The 13,532-nt window shown below is 35.6% G+C and overlaps 1 protein-coding gene across 1 annotated transcript; it reads left to right on the plus strand.

Moving 5' to 3' along the window:
• Positions 1–677: 677 nt before the first annotated feature.
• Positions 678–3,042, plus strand: LOC110668814 (cytochrome P450 81Q32). Its single transcript, XM_021830197.2, has 2 exons — positions 678–1,682; positions 2,274–3,042. Exons 1-2 carry the CDS (start codon positions 789–791, stop codon positions 2,898–2,900), a joined length of 1,521 nt encoding a protein of 506 aa, XP_021685889.2. The 5' UTR covers positions 678–788; the 3' UTR covers positions 2,901–3,042.
• The last annotated feature ends 10,490 nt before the right edge of the window (positions 3,043–13,532 follow it).

Raw genomic sequence — 13,532 nt, forward strand, 5'->3', positions numbered from 1 at the left:
AATAATTAAAAATTAAAATTAATTAATTTAAACTTAATTTTATTAGAACAGAATGACTTGATTCAATTTAATTTTTTATTTATTTTAATTTAATTTAATTTTTAAAATATATAATTTAATTTTTATAATTTAATTTAATTTAATTTAATTTAAACTAAATACTCAACCTGTTATGCTCGGACTTTTCTCACCTCGTGGATAATTAGATATGCTCTTGCCCACTTTCCCTTATCCAAAACGGATTTGTCATTGATTTCTGATGCGTGCGTACTCAATGACGCTATAGCCGGACAGCATGACAAGAAAAAAATTGTAAAAAATACATGTCGTGATTAACGGAAGAGGAGTCACATTACATCCACAACTTTGTCACTAATTGGCCCGAGTGATTTTCCTATCCCGAGCTGTTTATGAATATAACATGACACATTGAAGTGTATGCTTTACTTGATTAATTAGTTGGATGATGAGAAATCCCATATATAATTATATATTATAATCAAAGTTACATCACTGTTCTTAGAACAGTGATCAACAGTTATCAAATAGAAATATACCACGTGTTGGATAGATAAATTTTATTATATTTTTTATTATCATATCTTTTATATTTTAAATTTAAAGAATTAAATTTAAATAAAAATTTTTAATTAGATTTTTTTTATTTGAATCTTCCACCAGCCTTAGCGAAGTGGTTACGGCTGATTTTTTGGACCATGCATGCACATTACCCCATCTATATATACCCATGCCAAGAAAACAAACGCTCAAAAGAAAAGTGAAAAAGCATGGAAGGCGCACTATTTTACTTGTTCCTTTCCCTTTTTTTCTTCCTAGCTTTAAAATTCTACCAATCAAGAATCCGACGTAAAAATCTCCCTCCAAGCCCACCGGCGATTCCAATTATCGGCCACCTCAACCTCCTAAAACCGCCCATGCACCGCACTCTCCACAGTCTAGCTCAAAAATATGGCTCAATCATCTTCCTCCGATTCGGCTGTCGTCCCGTAGTTGTTGTCTCCTCTTCCTCCGCCGCAGAAGAATGCTTCACCAAGAACGACATAGTTTTTGCTAATCGTCCAAAGCTACTCGTGGGCAAGTACATAGCTTATAACTACACTACCTTAGTGCAAGCACCGTATGGCGACCACTGGCGCAACCTCCGCCGCATTGGCGCTATTGAAATCTTCTCAACTCATCGCCTTAACATGCTTCTAAGCATTCGAAGAGATGAAATCAAAAGACAATTAACTAAGCTATCTCATCATTCGATGCAAGATTATGCAAAGGTAGAGCTAAAATCAGTGTTTAACGAGCTAACGTTTAATATTATGATTAGAATGGTTGCAGGGAAGAGCTATTATGGTGATGATGTAAGTAATGAGGAAGAAGCAAGAAAGTTCAGGGAGATAATGAAGGAGGCAGTGCGTTATGGAGGGGTATCAAATCCTGGGGATTTCATGCCAATCTTGAATTGGATTGATGGTGGTTATTTTAAGAAGAAGGTGATAAGTCTTGCAGAAAAGACAGATAAATTCTTCCAGGGTTTGATCGATGAGCATAGAAATAATAAGGAGCATTCAGGTTTAGAGAGGAAGAATACCATGATTGATCACCTTCTTTCTTTGCAAGAGTCACAGCCCGATTATTATACTGATGAGATTATCAAAGGGCTCATTCAGGTTAGTACTCTCTCTCTCTCTCTCTCTCTCTCTCTCTCTCTCTTATCGATAATAATTGAGCAAAAGTTTATGGATTTATTTGCATGCAAGGACAACTGGGCAGTAATCATTCTATAAGTGCTGCCAAACAGAGTTTAGCACTATATCTTGCTGATGAGATGGTGATTAGAAAGCTATAAAATATGCTCAACTTTAAACCAAGAAAAGAAAAAATAAAACAAATAATTCCATTAAATCTTATGCAAATATGGTGGTCACTAGTGCAAGAATAGGACTGATGACTTCATTTATAGCCTCAAAAACTGAAGTACAAGGATAATGTTCTTCCCCATGAGCGAGTGCCATACATTCAATTTAACATCATTTTCAAAGATATTTTTTTGCCAGACTTAATCTCCCATTAATCTAATATATGAAAGATATTATAAAATTCATACTTTAAATAAATAAGTTTCATATATTTATAATAAAATAAATTTAAGTAAAAATTTTATCCTTTTCAATATAATTTACAGTGTATATTTAACTATTAATTTAAACCTGAAACATCTTTTTTCTAGCAGAATTTAATTTTTAATTAATTTTTTACAGATCATGCTGTTTGCTGGAACAGACACATCTGCAGTGACATTAGAATGGGCAATGTCCAATCTACTCAACCATCCAAGCATACTGAGGAAGGCTAGAGATGAAATAGAAAATCAGGTTGGGCAAGAATGTTTGGTAGATGAACCTCATCTTTCCAAGTTACCCTGCCTTCAAAACATTATCTTCGAGACCCTTAGGCTCTACCCAGCAGCTCCACTCTTAGTTCCCCACATGTCATCTGATGATTGTACTCTTGGAGGATACGACGTGCCGCGTGGCACCTTGCTATTAGTCAATGCGTGGACTATACATAGAGATCCTACAATTTGGGATGATCCTACGAGTTTCAAACCTGAGAGATTTGATGGAGGGGAAGGAGAGGGTCACAAACTCATGCCATTCGGTTTGGGAAGAAGGTCCTGTCCTGGGTCTGGTTTAGCTCAACGTGTAATGGGGTTGACCTTAGGGTCCCTCATCCAATGCTTTGAATGGGAAAGGGTGAGTGACAAGGAGATTGATATGATGGAAGGTAAAGGGATTACTATGCCCAAGGCTGTACCACTAGAGGCCATGTGCAAAGCACGCCCAATCATGAAGAAGATTCTGCTGCCTCAGGCTCAGCCAGTTTAGATTAGTATCCCTGAGCTAACGTTGTTTCTGTAAAGCCACAATTTAGCAGTTTTATTATCTTGTCCAGTTATGATAAGTGCAAAAAATAATTTGTACAATAAATATCATTATTAATATTATTTTAATAAGTCTTTTTATATAATTATATTTAATTTTATTTAATTTAAAATAAAAATTTTTAAATTAAAAAAATTAAATTCTCTCATTTTAAAATGAGAATTGATAAAAAAAATTAAATTGAATTAAATTATTAAAAAATTTAATTTCCAACATGGGAATTAAGAATACTAATTATAATCATTATTTTATTTTTTATTTAATTTATTTAATTTTAATTATCAATTAAATTTTAAGTATTAATATCACTAAAATAAAAATCATTAGTATATCATGATTTTCTTTTTAATTACTTGTTGTAAGGTCCAATGAAACTCGGTTAATTAATTACATGCATATGGGTTTGCTCCTTATTCTAGGTGTGTAACCCTATGATACAAGTGCCACAACTTTCGTTATTTTCTATTAAATATTTGCTCTTTTTTTTTTCTAATTCTAGGGATGTGATTAAATTGATTGAAATCAACATAATAATGTTATATAATAGAATTATAAAATTAAATGAGATAGTATAGTAAAATATTTGATAAAATGTATTTTTATTTTACCACTAGCATTAGTTGTAACAACTAGAAAAAAAAAAAAAAAAAAAAAGAAGATTTGACTGTTGGCGTGTGACAGTGAGTTTCTACTATCACTGTCAATATTTAAAAAAAAAAAAATTCAAAAACGGGAGGAGGAAACCACCCCCCCCCCCCCCAATTTTCTCTTCTCTCCCTCTCCTTCCCTCTCTTCTTCTTCTTTCTTTTTCCGGTGATCGGCCAGCGACCTCCCGAGCAGCTCCCCACCTGGCCGGCGACCCTCCGGCGACGGCAAGAGCCACCAGAAACGGAGGCAAGAGAGGAAGGAGAGAGAGAAAACGCGCGTACAGTGGGCAGTGGCTTTCCGGCACGATTCCGGCTTCATCCGACGTTCGATCGAGGCGATTCAGGTGGCGTTGGAAAGCTTGTTCTGAGAGCTTTCTTTTGATACCAATTTTGCAGCAAATGGAGGTCGAATGAGTGAGATATGGAGGAGAGAAGTTTCGGGTTTTTCAAGTTTTTTCGTCAGATCTAGGACGATCCGACCGTTGGATCGACGATCCGAGACCACATATGGATTGAGGAAGAGGAGAGAACATGGTGGTATGATCAGATCCGGCAAATGTCTCCGACGACTGGCGGCCGGCTACCGTGCGCGGTGGTTCAGGCGGTGGCTCCGGTGGGCTATGAAGATGATTCAACTTCCAGAGGCTTCCTCGTAAATTTTTGGAATTTTTGAGACACAGATAAACTTCGGGTAAGACAATTTCTATTATTTCTCAGTCTGTGGAGCATAAATACAGTGTTTCTTAAACAGGAAAAATTGGAGAAAAATTCTAAGAAAAATATATGATGAAAGTAAAATTATTTGGAGATATTCTATGGTGTTTGTGGAATTTTTGAGTGATTGTAGAATATTTTTGAAAAATATAGATGGATTTTAGTTAGATTTTTAGCATATGGGCATATAAGATTATTTGAAATTAAGACAATTAAATTTTATATAATTGGTTGAAGCTTGAGGATGGAGGTTTAAATATGTGAATATTTAATTGGGTTGAATTAAGAATATGTTAGAGGTTGAAAACTTATGGAATCGAGTAAAATTCTTGAATAAAATATTCATGGGTGATTAAAAAATTTCAATTCATTTTGCAATAGCGTTATAATATTATTAAGGACCGCGGGACAAAATTTTAAAATTTTTAGAGCTTGTTTGAGGGGATTTTTGAAAAATATCAATTATAGGGACTAAAACGTAATTTTTAAGATTTTGAGTATTGTCTGATTTGAAGGGCCCAGGAAGGGCCATGTGATATTGATGAGATGTGATTGTGGAAATTGAGAATTTAGAAGTGTTATTTGAGCCTTTTTGCAGGTTGGGTAGGTCCCAAGTATAGGGGAAACTCTGCCAGATTTTCGGTATGAATTAGGCTGTCTATTGCCTCTTTAGAGTTTTATCTTAACTTAATACTAATAAATTTATAATTTAATTATTAGGTAATCGAGGTCAGCTATTTTCCTGCATCCAGCAGCCACAATAGTCATCGGTGTACTGTGAGTAAAATATTAATTTTAATTGTAATTTCACTATTATTATATGTTCAAGCATGTCCATACATCACTTATATGTATGTATCTATGTAGTTAAACTCTAGGCACGTTTTATGTTGCATTCATAACTGTTAAAGTGTCATGGATGTTGTTGTGGTAATTTGGAGCAGTGTGCGTACGTTGGCGTGCGTGTGATGTGGTGTGGACTATGGATAGGACGGGTAGACACGGCTTGAGATCTTCGCTGGGACCCGGTCCTTCGGGGTAGTCACGGCTTGAGTTCTTTGCTGGGACCCCGATTTGGTTTATTAAGCGAAAGTCCGGCTTTAGTTCTTCGCTGGCACCAGGTTGGATTTAAGAGAGCTGTATAGGGGATCAGCTCCCATATATTATGATTGATATTACTGAGTGTGTGAGTGCTCCAAATTACCTTTTTGCTGTTATGATGTGAATTTATTGCTGATGCTGCATTTCACTCCACATGGTGCATTAGCTTTAAATAGTTATAGAGATTATGGTTAAAATTGATATTTTACTCTCTGAGTCGAACGCTCACTCCTGTTCAATATTTTTCCAGGCCACAGGAGGAGTTATTTTACAGAGCAACCTATTTTCTTCCTCGCAGGTTTAACGTCGGTTATTTTAATTGTTTACTCTCTTTTCTAAATTTAAAATCTAGAACTCCGTATGTGTTAGTAATAGTGTGGACCTTATTAGGAATCGTGTAATTTAAAATTTTCAGATTAATAAATGAAGATTTGTATGGTATTTTAAACAGTTTGTAAAATGAGGTAACAGGGTTGAGTCGAGCTACCCTAATTTTAGTCTCTGATGATTTCTGGGCTAAGATGGCTCGAAATAAAATTATAACAGTTTAATTTAAATTATTTTTATATGCATATTGAGCCTAAATTGTGGGCTTGGTTATGGATTTGAGGAATAGTTAGGCTTACTACGGGCCTCGGGGGCTTTAAGCTGGCCCAGGTCTTAGTGCCGGTCCGGCCCATAGGTTGGGTCATGACAAAGTTGGTATCAGAGCTTAGGCTCTAGATTCATGGGAAATAATATAATTGGGAGTGTAAAAGGAGTCTTGTTAGGATGTTACATGCGGAGTATAGGATTCTGTTTCGTCTTTTTCTGTAATTCCTTGTTTCTAAGTTCTGCATTATACCTCGGAAAATATAAGAGTACCTCAGTTAGCGTCTTGATTTTCGTGGAGTACATAGAAACATGAAATAGATTTAGCAAACTTATTGAGGTCTGCCATGGAAACACGTATTCCAATAAATACTATATTTTTGTCAGTATGGGTTTAAATGGTGTGCCCATTTCATGCAAGGCACGAGTACATAAAGGTGAGTCTTGAAAGTATAGTTGCCCTAGATAAGGATGAGGATACCATTGCTGGCAGTCATCAGTGGATGACCCAGTCAGAATAAGTTTTTGATAATAGAATATTCAAGAGAGATAAGAAATTGGGAGACCTAGTCGGTCAGGACGTATCGTAGTAACTATACAATGTTCTTGATGTCTGCTCTGTAAGCTGCAGATTACAGTACCGACATGAGATTGTTGTATAGAGCTGCGTGCATCCCCGTGGTGCTCCCTAAGGAGGGTGTTTATAGATGGCCTCTGTTTTGGTACAGTAATACCAGAATAGAGTTCTATATCTGCAGAGGAGTTGGGAACTCTTGGTTAGGGATCCAGAGCTAGAATATCAAAAGGTCATAGTTGGGTGGTAACTTGAGTCAGTGACTCAGTTACCATAGCATGAGTTAGAGCTGCATTAAGAGTTGCCATCAGACCAGAGGTTTCGGATTAGTTGCAAAGTAAATGTGACACCTATAGAGTGAGATTATATAAGATTCAGTATGGAATTTTGGATGATTTTTGCAGTACGACAGACGCTTTGCTTAGAGCATAGTGAGAATAGTATACCTTGTGTGTATCAGTATGGAATAAAGTACAACCCTACTACCTAGGGAAGGTCAAAACTATGAATTGATGATTCACAGAGCTATGATATGATAGGAGAGTTATTAATTTGACATGGTTTTGGCAAGGTGGTAAATGTAGTACCTTTGTTGCAGCAAGTTATATAGTCCTATCTTTTCAGAAGGGATCGAAAGTTATTATTGATAATGATGACTTATGGAATAGTGTCCTAGATGGGACTGTAGAGTGTGGAAGAGAGTAGTCGGCTCGGGTATCCTGGAGAGGATACAAGTTCCATTATAGGAATCATATATAATCAAGATCATGATGGATGTAAATCCTTTGAATTGGATGACGGGTTTGGGTGCCCGAAATCTTAAGTTTTGGCTAATTGAGTAAATATGGAAAATAATAATAATAATAATAAATAAAATTACTGCAGAATCAGTTCTCGAGGTAGTTAGGGTATTATGTAAGCTAAAGGATAAGAATAGAAATCATACGATAAAGGTATGACTGCAATTTCCTGAGTTCCTTTCTAACTTCATATTGTTCAAAACAATAGTATAATCTAATTATAATAGTGTTAGGAGTAATAAATTAGCAAAGATAAATTGTAGAAGGCCAATGGATAGAGAAAGTGCAGAATGAAGGCTTGGACAATTGGTGTCAGATGCAATATAATCTAAATGCCAGTAGAAGTACTAGCTAGAGTGGTCAAAGGACCAAATCTGAATAGCACAGATATGTGATAACGTGGTAGAGACTCTGAAAGATATTGTTAGCAGGTACAGCTGTCATGTTAGGAAGAAGAATGGAACCAGGGATAGAATAATTAAGTTCTATTTTGGGTAAGACAAAAGAAATAAATGAAAGGATAATCTGAAGGGCGCATAATAGAAGGAACAAAGTTAAGATATAGGGTAAGCTAATTGTTATTATTGGTAAGGTGAATGACAAGGATGGAGAACCCAAAATGGGACCACATTAGTGAGAATAGTGATGGAGATATGGAATCTAGTAATGTGCTATGTGATACTCATAGCATGATGTAGTTGAGGTAGTGCCAGGGGCTAAAATATAGAGCTTGGAGTTACATGATCGGATCATACTTTATCTATTCCTTATTCCTAAAGTGAAGTGGATAGCAATGGGGCAAGATTCTTTTAATTTGTTAACAATATCAAGAAGATTAGGCGAGGAATACAATAATAATGAGCAAAAGCTAGAATGTGTGCAGTGGTATTGCGGATTATCTAATTAGGCAGAGACAAAAGAGTTAGTAAGTAGTAAGCTGAATAAAAGTCAATCTAAGGGATCAAATAGGTATTATGAGAGGAAAAGAATGATAGACAATGACACATAGGCTTTAAGTTAGACCTTTGAGATAGTGAGAAGGTAGTTAGGGGTTCGTTATGAATGATAGGCAAACATTTTTAATGTGACCAACAGAATCACTTTGCAGTGAAGCAATAACGATAGGACAACAGTAGGGGTAGAATGAGAAGTGACAAGTATAGGTAGTTATAAATCACTAGAAAGTTCAATGATCAAATTAATGACCATAGCTAAGGGTGGAATTAGTGTTGGAAGAATCTATTAGTAAGAGAAATCTTTCAGGAATCAACAAAAGTTAAGGGCACAATATAAATGATAATAGATATGAATCATAGGTCGAGTATAAGTAAAGTTAATAAATTATAAAATATTATGTTAGGAAGGACAATGGTACGGTAAAGGGTTCATGCAGATGATACCTTATAGGTAGAGCACAATTGTGCTAGGAGATAATGAAATTTGGAGAGAAAAACCAAGAAACATAGGTTAAACATTATTATATGGACAATCGAGCGTAGTTGAATATAAGAGAATATTTTTCTTTCTTTTCAAGTTTAGCTCGTGTTTTTTATTCTAGAGCGTTATATAAGGAGCAGAGACTGAGGCAAGGAGACCTAGTTATTTGAGATTTTGATAGGCACCAATTCATATACAATTTCCTGATATGAGAATGACAGTAAGTGCATACCTAGTGTTAAGTATGAAAGGACGATCAGAGTAATGACAGGAGTTAAATTGAGTTAGCTACTGAGGCTTGCGACTGTTTTAAACTATGAGCTAGATGAAGTACAATTTATGGATGAGTTTCAATCGATGAAATTGTTGCTGATGGGTAATTTGAGGTTGAAGTTTAGAAAGTTATGGGCAGTATATGTGATTATATTAAGAAGAATAAACACGTGAAGTATCTTGTTTAGAATTAAGGCATGACACATATTTCCCACAGCCGTGTTAGTTCAGATGGAACTTATAGTTTATGGGGCTCCTATCCATCCAGGATGAGCAATTTCCCACTAAGGCTGGTAGGGAATGATAATGTTCTGATAGTTAAGTTGAGAAAGGGGATACAAAAAAAATTTTCTATGGTTAATTATAAGTGTTACAAAAGGAGAAGAATGTGCTGGTAGGAGTAAATCGTAAGGTTAGAATTCTCGAAGTAATGGAACTAGTAATCAAGATAAGACTAAGAAATAAAAAGAAAGTTAAAGTTGATGATGGGATAGAAATCTTTGAAGAAAAAGGTGTAAGGGTGAGATAGGACTAAAATTAAGGAATAAGTACAGCAGGTTGAAAAGATATCAATAATATTAGAAATAGAAAAAGGGAAGTGGATAAGATGTGAAGGATAGGAAGAAAGCTCGATAGAGCCAGTTATAATGATGAGGATAAGGAGGAATAGGTATGCTAGGAACACACTAAGAGATGTTTAAAACAAGTTATTATGAGATGATAGATTAAAGGAGTAGTAGAGCCTCGATCTGAGTGCTAATGTGTCAGAAGTAGGCCACATACTAAGAAGCTAAAGGAAGAAGTCTAGATATTTCCATTCCAGAGAAGGAGTGAGAATTGAAAAAGTCGCATGGATTGAGTTGTCAAGGAATTTAAACACTTTTGTTACCTAGAAGGAGAGACCCAGTTTGCTTTCCAATGTTGATAAATGGTACACTTAGCCCTTGGAGGAGACTCTACCTGACTAGTTACATAAGATGGATAGAGGTTGGTCTAAGTACCTTAGTAATGACACAAAAGAGATTAAAAATTTGAAGTAGCATGGGAGTGAAAAAAAATTTATAGGTGTTGACCACTGAGGTCATAAGAAGAGTGAAGATCTCGAACAAGATGCCTGGTTTAGATGCTACAGGAAAGCTACTCATAGGATACCATGGAATAAGGAATAAAAGTTATGTCATTGGGGAAACAAAGATTATTAAAACAAAGGAATGATGACTGAAGTCACCAAGAGACATGTTAGGGCGCAATAAAAGTGAGGTAAGCGCCAAAGTTAATTAAAGTTATCAGAGATCAAGTCGAGAGTAATAGAGTTATAATGAATACCTAAGGTGTCAGAAGAATGGTCAGTGAATAGCCAAGAGATAAGAGATGACAAATAGAACACTATAGTAGAATCAGAGAGCGGTAGAATGTCATATATAATATACGAAGAGTTTGAAAAATAAATATTTTACCAATCTCTGCATAGCTGAAGGAGTAATGATTGCACTTGTTCTAATAATCTTCTTTTCCTCATTTCTTTGTTTATTCGAAAATTCGAGGACGAATTTTTCTTAAGGGGGGAAGAATGTAACAACAAGAAAAAAAAAAAAAAGATTTGACTGTTGGCGTGTGACAGTGGGTTTCCACTGTCATTGCCAACATTTAAAAAAAAAAAAAAAAAATTCAAAAACGGGAGGAGGAACCCCCCCCCCCCAATTTTCTCTTCTCTCCCTCTCCTTCCCTCTTTTCTTCTTCTTTCTTTTTTCGGTGACCGGCTGGCGACCTCCCGAGCAGCTCCCCACCTGGCCGGTGACCCTCCGGCGATGGCAAGAGCCACCAGAAACGGCGGCAAGAGAGGGAGGAGAGAGAGAAAACGCGCGCACAGTGGGCAACGGCTTTCCGGCACAATTTCGGCTTCATCCGACGTCCGATCGAGGCGATTCAGGTGGCGTTGGAAAGCTTGTTCCGAGAGCTTTCTTTTGATACCAATTTTGCAGCAAATGGAGGTCGGATGTGTGAGATATGGAGGAGAGAAGTTTCGGGTTTTTCAAACTTTTTCATCAGATCTAAGACGATTCGACCGTTGGATCGACGATCCGAGACCACATATGGATTGAGGAAGAGGAGAGGAACATGGTGGTATGATCAGATCCGGCAAATGTCGCCGGCATCGGTGGTCGCCACCGTCTTGCGCTGGTTCGGCCAGAGCTCCGGTGGGCTATGGATATGATTCAACTTCCAGAGGCTTCCTCGTAAATTTTTGGAATTTTTGAGACACAGATAAACTTCGGGTAAGACAATTTCTATTATTTCTCGGTCTGTGGAGCATAAATACAGTGTTTCTTAAACAGGAAAAATTGGAGAAAAATTCTAAGAAAAATATATGATGAAAGTAAAATTATTTGGAGATATTCTATGGTGTTTGTGGAATTTTTGAGTGATTGTAGAATATTTTTGAAAAATATAGATGGATTTTAGTTAGATTTTTAGCATATGGGCATATAAGATTATTTGAAATTAAGACAATTAAATTTTATATAATTGGTTGAAGCTTAAGGATGGAGGTTTAAATATGTGAATATTTAATTGGGTTGAATTAAGAATATGTTAGAGGTTGGAAACTTATGGAATCGAGTAAAATTCTTGAATAAAATATTCATGGGTGATTAGAAAATTTCAATTCATTTTGCAATAGTGTTATAATATTATTAAGGACTGCGGGACAAAATTTTAGAATTTTTAGAGCTTGTTTGAGGGGATTTTTGAAAAATATCAATTATAGGGACTAAAACGTAATTTTTAAGATTTTGAGTATTGTCTGATTTGGAGGGCCCATGAGGGGCCATGTGATATTGATGAGATGTGATTGTGAAAATTGAGAATTTAGAAGTGTTATTTGAACCTTTTTGCAGGTTGGGTAGGTCTCAAGTATAGGGGAAACTCTGCCGGATTTTCGGCATGAATTAGGCTGTCTATTGCCTCTTTAGAGTTTTATCTTAACTTAATACTAATAAATTTATAATTTAATTATTATGTGATCGAGGTTAGCTATTTTCCTGCATCCAGCAACCACAATAGTCATCGGTGTACTGTGAGTAAAATATTAATTTTAATTGTAATTTCACTATTATTATATGTTCAAGCATGTCCATGCATCACTTATATGTATGTATCTATGTAATTAAATTCTAGGCACGTTTTATGTTGCATTCATAACTGTTAAAGTGCCATGGATGTTGTTGTGGTAATTTGGAGCAGTGTGCGTGCGTTGACGTGCGTATGATGTGGTGTGGACTATGGATAGGACGGGTAGACACGGCTTGAGATCTTCGCTGGGACCCGGTCCTTCGGGGTAGTCACGGCTTGAGTTCTTCGCTGGGACCCCGATTTGATTTATTAAGCGAAAGTCCGGCTTGAGTTCTTAACTGGCACCAGGTTGGATTTAAGAGAACTGTATAGGGGATCAGCTCCCATATATTATGATTGATATTACTGGGTGTGTGAGTGCTCCAAATTACCTTTTTGCTATTATGATGTGAATTTATTGCTGATGCTGCATTGCACTCCATAGAGTGCATTAGCTTTAGATAGTTATAGAGATTATGGTTAAAATTGATATTTTACTTTCTGAGTCGAACGCTCACTCCTGTTCAATATTTTTCCAGGCCACAGGATGAGTTATTTTACAGAGCAATCTGTTTTCTTCCTCGCAGGTTTAACGTCGGTTATTTTAATTGTTTTACTCTCTTTTCTAAATTTAAAATCTAGAACTCCGTATGTGTTAGTAATAGTGTGGACCTTATTAGGAATCGGGAATTTAAAATTTTCAGATTAATAAATGAAGATTTGTATGGTATTTTAAACAGTTTGTAAAATGAGGTAACAGGGTTGAGCCGGGCTACCCTAATTTTAGTCTCTGATGATTTCTGGGCTAAGATGGCCCGAAATAAAATTATAACAGTTTAATTTAAATTATTTTTATATGCATATTGAGCCTAAATTGTGGGCTTGGTTATGGATTTGAGAAATAGTTAGGCTTACTATGAGCCTTGGGGGCTTTAAGCTGGCCCAAGTCCTAGTGCCGGTCCGGCCCATAGGTTGGGTCGTGACATTAGTGTTGATTATGCATGCCTTAAGAAATTAAGTGATAGATTAGAAAGTAAACTCAATTGGAGTTATTAAAAAAAATCAATTAGAATTAATTTCATATTTTAGGGTTTTTAAGCTTTATACAAATTTGAAATTATTTCATTAGCTATTTGATTAATATATTTTTATTTTACTATTATAATCGGTGTTAATTGTACATATTTTATTAAAAATATAGTTTGAGTGATAGATTAAAAAGAAAAAAAAAAGTAAATCTAAAAATCACTCGAACTAATTTTTATTATATATTGAATTATTTTTTAAAAAAATTATATAATTGCTAGTAATTTTACTTTTTTTTTCT

Source organism: Hevea brasiliensis, chromosome 10, assembly GCF_030052815.1.
Source record: "Hevea brasiliensis isolate MT/VB/25A 57/8 chromosome 10, ASM3005281v1, whole genome shotgun sequence".
Classification (NCBI taxonomy): domain Eukaryota; kingdom Viridiplantae; phylum Streptophyta; class Magnoliopsida; order Malpighiales; family Euphorbiaceae; genus Hevea; species Hevea brasiliensis.

What these genes read in the sequence shown, in the direction of transcription:
- LOC110668814 (XM_021830197.2), top strand. Translation starts at nt 789, where the DNA reads ATGGAAGGCGCACTATTTTACTTGTTCCTTTCCCTTTTTTTCTTCCTA. An exon ending in TTATCAAAGGGCTCATTCAG is followed by an intron (nt 1,683 to 2,273) that starts GTTAGTACTCTC and finishes AATTTTTTACAG; the next exon opens with ATCATGCTGTTTGCTGGAAC.